At 40.6% G+C, this 14,207-nt stretch overlaps 1 protein-coding gene across 1 annotated transcript in view; it reads right to left on the reverse strand.

Annotated features, from left to right (window-relative positions):
• The window catches only part of LOC147684201 (uncharacterized), a 522,357-nt gene that overhangs the window by 325,739 nt on the left and 182,411 nt on the right, over positions 1–14,207 (reverse strand). The window contains exon 23 of the mRNA XM_086942611.1: positions 3,217–3,397. Coding sequence (XP_086798737.1) covers positions 3,217–3,397 — 181 coding nt within the window. The remainder of the gene's footprint in view (positions 1–3,216; positions 3,398–14,207) is intronic.

Consider the following 14,207-nt stretch of genomic DNA (forward strand, 5'->3'; position numbering starts at 1 on the left):
TGTTATGGGGCTCATCTCCAATATTGGCTACCTTTAGTTCATATTATGGTTTCATAAACCCCCATCATTGGATTACTTAGGGTGTCTTTTGTCTTTGCAGCTTTTTCAGGGAGGGAGTGTAATTAGTAATTGGTCTGACAATGACAATGGTCATTATGTCTTGATGCTGACATTTTTATGTACAGTAAATCAGCCCTGGAAAAGAAGCAAAGGGTCAGGTCAAGATGGTAGGTAAGGCAGTTGTCTGCGTGGCCTCCAAACATTGTCCACAAGGAATGGCTTCAGAACAGCTCCATTTAAACTGCATGATCAAAGAAACAAAACAGGAACTAAGCCATCAGCATCTTATAAATGGCAGACATCAGACTGGCTTTTCCTTAAGGGACTAGTTGTTCTCTGAGATAATATGGCTGTTCATTGGTTACAGCTTCCCTTCTCCACAAAGATTAGTTGTGCAGGTCTGTCCTTCAAACCAATGAGAGGAGGGGAAATTAAGAGTTCAGATCTGAGGTGACATTTGGGATTACGATACTGTTGGGGTTCTTGCATTAATATTAAGATATGTGTTACTCTCCACTCGTGGTCACTGGAAAAGTGTACCTTATGAGGAACACAACATTCTCACTTTATGGTAAGGAAACTGTAGGTGTGCTTGCCATCTGCTGGGAGGTGACTGTTAGTCTTCATCTAAAAATGTAGTTCCTGCTGAGCAAAAGATCATCTCCATGCATAGAGCTGCTGAGCATAGTTTCATTGAAAGTCTGATTAAACCTTTACCCTACTATGGGGCCGATTCCGATGTCAGACGGACCGGAGTCCGTCCAACATCAGTCGGGAACTGGAGCCAAACGCCCTGCCATGGGGTGCAGGGTTCAACAAAGGGGCACCATTGGTGCCCCCTAGGCCGCCATTCGGCAGCCTGGCACCCTTGGGGGGACCCGCAGGGGGCTCCTAAAGACAGCTTCCTAATGCCTTTCTGTGTTAGAAAGGCCGGCACAGAAATGCAGTGGTAAACTGCCATCGTACTTCGTACTCCCTTTGCCGGAAAGAGCTGGCCAGCGGAGTACTGAAGGGTTTCTTGATGGCAGACAGGCTCTCCGAGCCCGTCAGAAGCCATCCAGAAAACCAAGTTGGATTCCTTTCAGACCAAGCCAATTAGAATGGCTCAGTAGGAAAGGAATCCGAATGGGCACCTTTGATGTGGTTAGGATGGCTCCGACCGAGGCTCGGAGACATTTTTAAATGCATCCTAAGGTGGGATACCTTGTGGATGTGGGAGAGCATACTTCTTCTAGGTAATGCCAATCAGTCTTCCTGAATCCAGCCCTTGATGTTGATGGACTATTTTTGAAATGTCCGTTAGGCCAGCAGACATTTAAAGTATTGAAACGAACTGCAGTCAAGGCGGATTCTGCCAATGTATTGCAACTTTGTCATACAGCTTCATCCAATATGACAGAGCCACACAACAAAGTTGCAATTTTAGGTGTATTTTCAAAAATAAAATCCCAAACCAGGATTTGTTTTTAAATAAAATAAAAGAAATCCCCCTCTCACCATGGCAGTTATCTCACATGGTGAGGGGGACATAATTTGCAGTTATCACTCTCCTCACTGCAGGGTTTTCCTAGCATTGACGAGTAGTGATGAGCGGATATACAGGTCAGCTTCCGACAGCCTTTACTCTGTCTGACTGTCAGAGGGGTGTTTAAACACAACAGAGATTAAGTTATCTGTGCTGTAGTTACACCAATGGTCCGCCCACATTTAAATCAGGCAGGCAGACCAATATGTTGTCGAAAAAGGTACTCGGTTGCCATGGAGTATCCTTTCTGCCAACATATTAATAAGGCCCAGAGTCTTGTCTTCAAGCAACCCTAATATTATCTCATTGTGCAGACACACCTTCTGGCTGTATGCACTGCAATATGTAATAAATCATGACTCACTAGACAGGTCTCACTTTATAGATTTGACAATGCAAAGGATTTGTTTTTAATTGAATGTTTCTCAATATCACTCTGATGCAGGAAAAATGTTTGATTTGCACTGCAATCAGTCTCTCTGTTTGCATTGTGGGGATTGTTCAAAGTCGCCACATCATAAAAGGGATAGTTTTCAAAATTAGCAAACTGACCATTTCATGTATGCCCCTATATGAACACCAGTTGTAATTTTGCCATTTTGCGATTAGCAATTCAGGTCTGGTGTTCCTCAAGGCTTCCACTCCTGAATTTGCAGCCATTTGCTAAAAGTTGCGAAGGGAATCCTACTTTTTACATGTGCACGAGACATGATTTTTGTGACTCCTATCAAATACCAAATTTGGACTGTGACATATTAATTCATTCATCTCAGTTCCAAAAATGACCAGGTCATTACAGGTTAGTAGATGTGCAACAAGAGTAAGTACTTTGCAGCCTAGATGTGTAAATTGGATCGCTAGTCAGGGCTGGGTTTGTATCGTATCCCGAGTTGAAGGGGCCCTGTGGCTGCGACCATAGGTCTCCACAGGACACCCTTCACTTTGTTTTATTCTGTCCATTTCATTCTCATCCAAGAAGAGTCTTTCTGAGGGGTATCCTAAAAAAAGCCAGATTTAAACAAGCACGGGTGGCACTTTTATTTTCTGAAAATGGCCACAGGCACCTTTACAATCTTCTGTATTATGAATTTTTAAAGGATAGCTTTTAGATTAAGGACCACAAGGGGTACGTGAACTAGACCTGCAGATGGGGCTGCTTTATGAGAGATATGTTACATGTGATGTTTATTTTTTAGCTAGATATATTTAATCTGTACCATGTAGAGTTTAAACTGTTGTATTGTTCCTTTAAACAAAATGAGATTGGTATTGTAACCTATGGATAAATTGTTACTTTTATGGTATATTTATTTGCTGAATAAAATAATTTGTTTGCTTGGTGTGCTTGGGATCGCTAGTCCTCTCTGAAACATGCCATTTCATGGGGTAAAAATATGGCCCATGTTAGTTGTAAGGTCCCAGTAGGGCACTAACCAGTTGCTGCATGCTACATTTTTATGGAGGGTATAGATCACTGGTTTTGCTGTGTATACAGATTGTGTTTCTTTCAAGTGGGGCCTATAAAGTCTAGAACAAGAATCTTAAAGGAGATGACCCCTATCAACATGGGGGGTTGGGTTAGGAAGTTGGGTAGTGTGTGATCTGGACTATCTGTAAGCTGATTCACATACCTGCACATTTTAGGCCATCTCCAATGAGGCCAAGAGGACAAGGACCACATGTGAATCCAACACCAGGAGCACGTGTATCGTTGCAGGTGTTACTGACATAACAACTCTCTATCTGGCAAGCATCATAATCATCAGTGCAGTACCTCCCCGTGTATGCTTCAGTGCAGCCACATTCTGCTGTCTGAAATAAAAAACATAAAATGTTACCATATTACCAGACTGACCTTCCTCGTTAAAGGTTACAGATCTAGTACAATGCACAAATTCAACAAAGTGAATTAATTTAGAGTTAAGTTGAATAAGAAATATAAAAGTCAGCAAACATTGGTAATGCCATTAGACCTGGCTTTGAAGTGCTAATGTATGCAAACACAAAGATGCACAAATACCTACTTGTGAATCCTTCTTTTTGCATGCCTTAGTCCTTTAAAGGCTCACATATTGGCACTGCCACCATTTCCACATGTTTCAGAGCTCCCAAGATTCGAAGGCCCATCTGTGAGTAAAGTATCCAATCCAGTCCAGAAGGTCTTGAGGGTAGATTGTTTACCAGGTCTAGAAGTGACTCATTACACAGCACAGGTACATTACAATTGGTTTTGACTAGTGCTTAATTTGAGCCTGTGGTTTCCAGTGCTCAGCACCAGCACTTAATTGTCAACAGCAGCCCTTATGATGGTCCACCATATTGTTGCGCTATCTGACCATTTTTGATGTGCGCACAAGAAATAGTAATAGTTCAATATACATGAAAATATGACTAATACATGCTGCCCACAACATTTTGTTAGCTTTGGGTGGACTGGAATAGTCTGAATCGGGACACTTGTAGGAGTGTGATGTCTAGTGGTTGTGTTAGTACTGTCAGGGGCAGCAGATACTGCATCCTGCAATAGCTTCCTGAGAAGGACCCCGGCACTTACTTTTTTACAAATGAATTAACTTCTAAGAAGGGTGACTCCACCTGAAACTCTCCATGTGGGAGGTGACGTTTTTGAAGAGGAGGGGTCGTCATTCTGCCAGATGAACTCCCCAGAAGTTTCAAACCCTTAAAAAGGTTGTAAGTCAGAGTGATTGCTAAGTCTACAAGTGACTTTTTTACATTGCACACACACTTTACAACCATCTTCACTCCCTAGACTCCCATGAAAGTCCTCACCGCTTCAAGGTGGTTGTAGTAAAGGAGTTTCAAATACTGTGGCAGTGAAACAGTTTTGCACATAAAGAGTGCACAAAGTGCGCTATCAAGGTGCCACTTTCTGCTGATATGAATGCGCATTTAAAATATAGGGGCATATTGCCAATGATTAGCGATATTTATCGCTAACTAGGCTTAGCAAAACATTTTTTATCGCTAAGCATCGCCGGAAATTATCGCTGAGATAACACGCTATAAGCAACGTTTATCTCCAAAGCGATAATTATTCCGCGATAGCTTGAATATCACTGAGAATACAGCGATATTCACGCATTAGCGACAAAATGCTCTTAGCCATGTTATCCACCTTCCATTGGATAACATGGCTAAGAACTGGTCAGAGCAGGCGTTAGTCTTTGGCGATAGCGGGAATATTTCCATCGCTAAGCCTGCCTTACTAATAGGCGATAGCGACGTTAGCGACTGCTTACAGTCGCTAACAGGTTGGGTACGCCCACTTTGCATGTCATAAGCGATAAATATCGCTGCCATGCAAAGCGGGACCCAAACTGCTCGCTATCGCCTAAAGCTGTTGCTAACTGCTGTTAGGGACAGCTGGCTAATAGAGCGATAGAAATATCGGTGCTTAGCGGCAGATAACGCCCGCTAAAGCGGCGATAATTGCCTATCGCCCTGCTTGGTAATATGTCCCATAATATTTAACACATTTCTGCTCAAAATTCACATCTGAAACAATCACCTTTTAATCAACAGTCTGTATTTAAGGAGAGCGAGGCCGGGGCGGAACAGTTCTGATGTGTGAGTGACTCTCCCTGAGGAAAACAATGTTTGGAACCCATGACACAACCAGAGTCTTTAATGAATGTATCTGAAACAATCCATCCAGATCTAAAACAAGATCTGTATGATAACCAATAGATTCTGTCCCATCCATAGTCTCAGTGGAACAGGAGAGTTAGTCTTTTGATCATGACTATAAGGAGTTAGTCAGTGTCGAGAATCAACAGATATCATGGAGCGCCCAGTCCTAATTCAAGATCTACTAGTATTTACTGCTCATGAGTGTTCAACTTTAATTAATTCTCTTGGTTCTTTTATATCTTACTGCAGCCTTTGATATTATGAACAATTAATTATTAATTGGTCATTATTGATTGATTTTAATTATGTAATTTAGGGAATACCTATTTATTTTAATTATATTTTAGTTGTAGGCTGCTAGGTTTGTATGGGGTTCTGAGGTAGGAAGTTAATTAAGTAATAATGAATAATTTATTAATAATTTGTAATTAATCTGTCCGTCAGTCAATATAACTTTATTTGGCACAGGGCCATAAAAGCTAGGAACATGCCATTCAGATAACAGAACATTAGTACTAGAGCAATAAAAAAATGCCACGATTAAACAATTCTGTAATAATGTTAAAATGTAAAGTATTTAAAATGAATATTTAAACAGCTGTAGACAGTACTAAAAAATATTGTATACAGATTTCAAGCAATAGTTAAAAGACATTAAAAGAAGGACCATAATTCATATAGGTTCTAAAAAGGAATGTGCTTTTTAACTCGAGGATTTTACATTTTTTAAAGCTCAACAGACAAAACTTGTAACAGCAAAGCAACAGAGTTCTGGCTCTAGATGTAAACGGCCTCACAAACAGATACTGTGGGAACTGGAACCACATGAATGCAGAAGAGACCATTGAAAAAGTATTCCGGGTTAAGCGTGAAAAACAAAAAGTGTGTGAGTGTTTGTTTGGCAATACCATCAAAGGGACAAGGAGGTAGACTGTAAAACCATAAACCCTGCTCAGGGTAAGCAACCAGAAAATGAATTAGGTTAGATAAAACCTATGTTTGGAAGTGGTTACACAAAGGAGGTAACATTCAAATCCCACTTCTACTTTAAGATCTAGATAACGGGTTACTGTAGCTGAGAAATGTTATTTAGAGAGTCTCTTTTGGGGTCTATGTTGAAAGAACACAGATTTTACCTTGTTGTGAGCACTGCCAGCAATTTCATTTGGAACTCATTTACCATTCAGATAATAATTTATTGCAGCAATTAATGTATCCTGCTTGATTTAAGTAAAATTAAATGAACAATAATAGAATAAAGCCCATGTTCATTTAAGGCATATCAATATTTAACAATTTCAATGCTGTAGCCCATAGTACAATAATGTTTTTCTTCCTCACTTTAGCCAAAGTGAACGTTATTTATTATTGCATAGTAATTTTTATAAATTTTTACATATAAAAAAGGCATAAGAGAAATATATATCCTGTCAGTGTATCTACATTATATACATGTGTATTTTTGAAATTGAATAATGATCCCCAGTGAAATAACCAAAACCAAACTCGTGTGGTACATACAGTGCAGTGGAAAAATGTAAAAGATGGTTATTGATACAGAGAACAGGAGCCAATTGGACTACGATACAATACATTGTTTAGATTTATTGAGGGCTCTGTCTTTTTTAGAAAGCGACAAAGTTTTGACCCTCTCACAGTACAGGATCTCTTCAGGACAAAAATTCAAGGTACAAGGATAAAATTCAGAAGCCCAACGATGGTTTCAATGACTGAATCAAGATGCCAGTGTAGTAATTTCTTTGAAATAGATGGATGTTGGGCACTTCCCGTTGGGAAGGAAAACCACAACTAGGCTTCCTTAATGTTCGCGGTAACAAAATTACTGTAGATATTTACTAATGTTAGTAGGTGAATATCTTACAAGGTTGCGAGTAACAGCTCCACTCCGCCTAGAGATTAGTTCCTTGGCTGTGTCCATTCATCGGTCCATGCCTTGTCCTTCTCAGTACGATTGAGAAATTCACCTACTATTATTAGTAAGGATCTACTTACCACGCCGTGTAGGGATTAACAGAAACACCCATATCTCTATGGGAGCTTGTACTACGGCCGCTTTCCGAAGAAAAACTTAGTTTTGCTGACTCAAGGAGGTGAAGTCTGACCCTTCCCAATTTAATTAATTATTTAACTGAATTTTAACTATTCTAAATATGGAATACTGATTTTTTTTTATCAGAAATTTTAGTTAGAGGGAGTTAGACTTGTATGGGGTAGAGGATATGAAGTTCATAAATTATGAATTCATTATTATTTGTGAAATAATTTATTGTACTTTAAAAGTTTCAATGATGGAATATTAATTTATTTTAATTATCTTTTAGTAGTGGGCTGTTAGGTTTGTAGGGGTTTAGGCTGGGAAGTTAATTAAGTAATAAAAAACAACTCATTATTATTTGTTAAATATTTCTTTAATTTTAAATATGAAAATCATTGAACATTTATTTTTTAAGTAATATTTTAGGTGGGGCTGCTAGGTTTGTAGGGGTATGGGGTGGCACGTTTAATAATTGAGATATCATTTTTATTTTATTTATTAATTGATAATTATTTTATTGAATGGTAAGTATGTAAATTGATAGTTTTTTACTTTTACTACACACACAGACTCGCACACATATATTTTAATAATTTTTATGAGTTTTAATGTGTTTTCCACATTCATGGCATTCAATATTTATGTAGTGTATTAGAAGCGAAGTACTCTCCCTACTCTTCTTTAGACTGCAGTTGGAATAATAAAATCAACCTCTTTGCCATTCAACACCTTCCCTACTGTTTGGAATTGGACTGGGAATAGTGAATCTCACCCCTCCTAAATCGGAGGCCTTCTCTACTGTTGCCCAGGGTGGAGTGGGAATAGCAAATGTTACCCCTCTGAAATCCAATGATTTCCGTACTGTTGCACACACTGGAGTGGTAATAGTTAATGTTACCCCTCCAAAGGCCAACACTTTCCCTACCGTTGCGCTGACTGGAGTAGGAATAGTACATTTCACCCCTCTGAAGTTCAAACCTTTCACTAGTGTTGTAATGTTTGGAGAGGCAATAGTAGATTTTACCCCTCTGAAGTACTACACTTTCCCTACCGTTGCATAAACTTGAATACAAGTATATGAGTTGTATATTTAATATTCTTAGACTCCAATAGTTTTCACAATGTTGGTTAAATGGAGTTAATTGCATTAGTTCTATCTTTTATTTTTTTTAAATTTGTTTTAATGTTTATATTATTTTTGTAAATGTTTTTTTTGGACTTTCTAATTTGTTATATTTTATTTATTGTCTACATTTAATAATATATTTATTTTAATACATGCTTTATATTTATTATGGTTTAATTGTGTGTATTTTATATATATAATTAACGTGTAACAGAATATAAACATATTTTATACTTTATTAGTTTGAATAATATGTTAAATTCATTAGCATGAATATATCTATATGTAATAATATATTTAAAATCTAAAAACATATACTGTAAAATAAATGTGTATTATGTTTGTTACTGTATATATATATATATATATATATATATATATATATATATATATATATATATATATATATATATATATATATAAAATTCACTGAAAAAACCATAGGTTATAGACCATACATAGTTAGGGATTAGCATTTACAAAACCTTATTTTACTCGCACAAAACCATTGAAATTCCCATATATAGTTAGTTGCACTAACTATATATCCCGCACCCGCAATCCACTGCTGATGATGTCACATATTACATCATTCATGACATGGTCAGTGACATCACTGATGACATCACTGATGACATCTCAAATGACATCACTGATGACATCACTGATGACATCACCCAGTGACTGTATGTTTCTGAAAAATTAAAATATGTCTTACATATTGAAGAATGAGTGGATGTATAAGTGTCTGGATGAAGGATTTAGTAGGTGCATGACTGACTGTATGAGAGAATGATTACATGTGTCTCACTGAGTGCATGGGTTAGTGACTAAACTGTCTTAATTTGTGCCTCATTATATATGTTGTTCTGTAAACTGCTGCATGTTTAAATCAGTAGCTATATGAGTAACTATATGGGTTATTGAATGGTTGCCCAAGTATTTGTATGGGAGACTGAGTATGTGTGTGGGTGGCTGGGAGGTGTATGACTCCGTGCATAGATGTGTGAGCAGTTGATTCACTAGATGTATGGGTTCAAAGGTGCATGTGGAAACAGCTGAATGGGCGGTTGACTGTCTGCATGAGTGTATTGGTGAGTGAATGGATTTCTCAGTGCTACATGTCAAAGTAAGTACATATGTAAAACACAGTACATTTGAGAGTTGACATATATAAATAACTGTGCATAAGAGCCAGTGAATGTGTGAGTGGCTGTATGGATCATTGTGAACTTGTATCAGGGATTGTATAAGAGAGTAAATATGTGTTAGTATATGTTTGAATAAGTAAGGTGTGTATAACTGAATAGTTGAGGAAATGGAGGTGTGATTGATTTTTTGCATGACTGACTAGGTGTGTGAGTAACTCCATGGATAAGTGACAGTCTGTGAGTGTCTGTTTATACTGATTGTATCTAAGGTTATATTAGAGTCTGAAGATGTTCATTGTATTATCACATAAATGATATCATCAGTGATGTGATCAGTAATGTCAAATGAGATGTCATCAGTGATGTCATCAGTGATGTCATTTGAGATGTCATCAGTGATGTCATCAGTGATGTCATTTGAGATGTCATCAGTGATGTCATCAGTGATGTCACTGACCATGTCATGAATGATGTAATATGTGACATCATCAGCAGTGGATTGCGGGTGCACGATATATAGTTATTGCAACTAACTATATATGGGAATTTCAATGGTTTTGTGCGAGTAAAATAAGGTTTTGTAAATGCTAATCCCTAACTATATATGGTCTATAACCTATGGTTTTTTCAGTGAATTTCATTGGTTTTTTAAAAGCTAATATCTATAGCTGTAAAATATATTCTTTATTACGTGACGTATCACGTAGCCACGTGAGACGCCTCCTGACGCTTCGCATAACCGTGACGTATCGTCTCTGCAGCGCAAACAAAACCCGTAACGTAAGCGCGCCGGAGCACGCTTACAGATATATATATTTTTTTTAACCTTAATTAGACAAAATCCACAGGTGCACATATCTTGAGGCCTTGCAAAGGCACATCAAACAAACAGTCCCTACAATTTTGCCAAGTTTGGTGGAAATCTATTCCTTTAAATTTTATTTTACTGTTTCTCTTGGTTTTCCCCTTGTTACGCTTACCGGAACGCTACCCGGTACGCAAACCGGACGCTCCAAAAACACAATATGTCGGACTCCCGTTACGCTGCCGGTTAGCTGCCCGGTTGGCGTACCGGGAAGCGCCTCTACCGCGAAAAACCGCAATTTTTTTTTCTTTTGCCCCGCGGGGAACTTTAATAGCCCCCTCATCAATCCTAGGGGGTCAGGAGGGGTCTACCTTGCCCCCTTTCCTTCATTTACACCTTTTTTTTTCCACCTCTTGTCTCTCGATCCTACCGAGAGACAAGATGGCGGCCGCTCCGGACTGTTTACAATGTTGACAGCCAATTAGCTTCTCCTCAGACTCCCGTTACGCTGCCGGTTAGCTGCCCAGTTAGCTGCCCGGTTCGCGTACCGGGACGCGCCTCTACGGCAAAAAATCGCAATTTTTTTTTTTTTTTTTGCCCCGCGGGGCACTTTAATATCCCCCTCATCAATCCTAGGGGGTCAGGAGGGGTCTACCTTGCCCCCTTTCCTTCATTTCCTCCTTCGTTTTTCACCACCTCTTGTCTCTCGATCCTACAGAGAGACAAGATGGCAGCCGCTCCGCACTGTTTACAATGTTGACAGCCAATCAGCTACTCCTCAGACTCCTGTTACGCTGCCGGTTAGCTGCCCGGTTAGCTGCCCGGTTTGCGTACCGGGACGCGTCTCTACGGACTGTTTAGAATGTTGACAGACACCGGAGAGCCAATCAGCTTCGCTTTGCAAAGTTCCGTTACGCGAAAAGTACGCGAACCGGAGCGCTACCGGGACGCTGTCACAGATATATCTGTTTTTTAAAACGTTAATTTCTCAAAATCCACTGGAGCACATATATTGAGACCCAGCAAAGGCATATCGGGCTAACAGTCCCTACAATTTTGCCAAGTTTCGTGCAAATCCATTTAGCCGTTCGAGCTAAAAGTGAGGCCAAACGCCTTATGGAAAACTCAATGTTAAAAACGCGTTTTGGGACCCCCCTTTTTTCTCAGCCCCCCCTTGACGAAACCCCCCCAAATGTTCAGGGGCCGCTCAGAAACAAAATGTGCCAATTTCCTGAGAATTTCAGCCGATTCCGTCAACAAACGCCAAAGTTATTAGACATAGAATTTTCAAAAGTCCCATAGAGAAAAAATCCTAACTATATATACCTACTGACGACCGCCAGTAGGTAATATATATATTACCTACTGGCGGTCGCCAGTAGGTAGTTATAGTTAGGATTGTTTTCCATAGGAAATCCACAACATTCTATTGGGAATAACTTTGGCGCCGGTGGACGAATCTTCGCGAATTTCTCAAAAAAGATGGCCCGCTCCGCTCCGCTCCTTCCCTGAAAGTTTGGGGGGGATTCGTCAAGCGGGGGCCGAGATAAAAGGGGGGTCCCAAAATGTGTTTTCCTCATGTTAATTTCCATAGGGCGGTTGGACTCACTTTTAGCCGGAACGGCTGAATGGATTTCCACCAAACTTGGCAAAATTGTAGGGACTGGTACCCCGATGTGCCTTTGCTATGTCTCAAGATATATGCTCCAGTGGTTTTTACGAAAATTAACTTTGAAAAAATATATATTGGGCTACATTGGGCTATATATATGTTAGAGCCCAATGTAGCCCAATGTAGCCCAAAGATGGCCACCAGAGACAAAAAAAACAAATGTAGCCCAAATATCAGCCAGATGTAGCCCAACTATAGCCCAATGACAGAATGTCCCAGAGTGTTCTAAAGAACAACTAGAGCGCTAACAGTCTTACTTATGACAAAAGTATGGCACACCTGAAGTCATCTTGATTGGAATAAAGTGTTAACACTTAAAACATTAAGGAGCCCATTAGGATCGCGGACGGACTTGCGTCTGTCCATGACCCCAGAGTAGGAGGGAACCTCCGCATGGCATGCGGAGTTCCCTCCTGTGCAATTAGGATGTGACCGCCACCCTGGCGGTCACATCCTCTATTTTTAACATTGCAGCGGGTGCGGCTTCAAGCTGCACCCGCAGCAATGTTAAAAATGCATGCATTTAAGCATAAAATATGAAAAGCATGAGAACATTGGAAAGCATTAAAACAAAATGGTACAGTGGAGGATAAGTGGAATGTATTGAGCGATTAAGGAGGTTTAGGAACTTCCTGTTGTGGAGGCGGGGGGTGAAACAAGCGTTTACTACATGAGTCCAGATAGAGTGTAACGGGAGTCCATAAGTCCATGCGTTTAGTAGTCATACATGCCGGGAAAACATGAGCAGTATCGAGTCTATGGTTATGGCACACATTAAACCACCACGCCTTCTCTCTCTCTCATCTTGTACCTAGATTTCTTTCTTTTATTATACTGCTTGCATTTGTATGATTGTATTATTCTGCTCAGAGTCTTTACCTTGATATCACATTGTACTTTGTTTTGACACCTGGTTTTCTCTCTTATCAATATCAAATAAAAATTTTCTTGAACTTAAAAAAATGCATGCATTGCATTTGTATGTTGAAAGTGGCAGGCACCGCGCGGTGCCTGCCGCTTTCTGCATACAAATGCAGGGGGGGACCATAGGTTAAGGGTGGGCGTAGTTTGCGAAGTAGCGCTACGCGAAGCTACGCGAAGTGCACTTCGCACTACGCGAACTTCACGTAGCACTACGCGAGCTGCGTAGTAGCATGTTCGCACTGTTCAAGATATGTTTTCAATGATTGCACAGTGCGGACAAGCATCCGGCACTGTGCAATCATTAAAAACGGCATCTTGCACAGTGCGAGCTGTAGTTTTCTGCTGCTCGAGTAGATTATTACTCGAGCTGCAGCTTTCTCAACGTGAACTGGTAGTTTCTCATTGAGAGCGGTCGCGAGCATGCGCAACCACTCACAATGAGAAACCTTACCTCCACGCGTTGAGAAACTCGCCGGGATGTAATTTTGCTTGCTTGCGGTCGCGAACATGACTTTCAGGACCGTGAACAAGCAAAAAATGAGCGCTGCACTACGCTACGCTGCACTACGTGTGTTCGCACTGTGCTACGTGCAGCTCGCGTAGTGCGAGTTGCGCAAACTGCGCAAACTCCGCGAGCGCAGCGTAGTGCTTTGCCCAGGCCTACCATAGGTACCCCCCATGTGCAACCCCACCCCCCCCCCCCCTTCACCTAGGGGGCCTTCAACGGGCCCCCGCAGTGAAGTTACACATGCTTTTCCACGGCGGAAAAGCCGCCACGGAAACGCATGTATCTGAGCCCATCCTAATCTGGCTGACGGTGTCTGAAAGACACCACCACCATATTAGTGCTTTTCCGCCGCGGTTGTAAGCCAGCCGCGGCGGAAAAGCTGCGGACGGAAACAAGGACCCACCAGCCATCCTAATGTGGCGGTGGGTCTTTGGTGGGTCCGCTGCGGATTTTCCACATCCTCCGGGCCGGCGGTGGCTTCCGCCGGCCCAGAGGATGCGGAAAATCTGCAATCCTAATAAGCCCCTTAATTTGCAAAGGAACAAAATGAGGGGGTTCATTTTGCCATAGAAATTATGATCAGTGCTGAAGAAAGAAAAATTAGGGCACATTTTGAGTGACTTCTCAAATCCTCTTATATTTCATTAAAAAAATTCTGATATGCAGTCTCCCAAGATGGCCACCAGAGACAAAAGAGCCCAAATGTAGCCCAAATATCAGCCAGATGTA

The sequence above is a fragment of the Lissotriton vulgaris genome, chromosome 11 (genome assembly GCF_964263255.1).
Source record: "Lissotriton vulgaris chromosome 11, aLisVul1.2, whole genome shotgun sequence".
Classification (NCBI taxonomy): Eukaryota; Metazoa; Chordata; class Amphibia; order Caudata; family Salamandridae; genus Lissotriton; species Lissotriton vulgaris.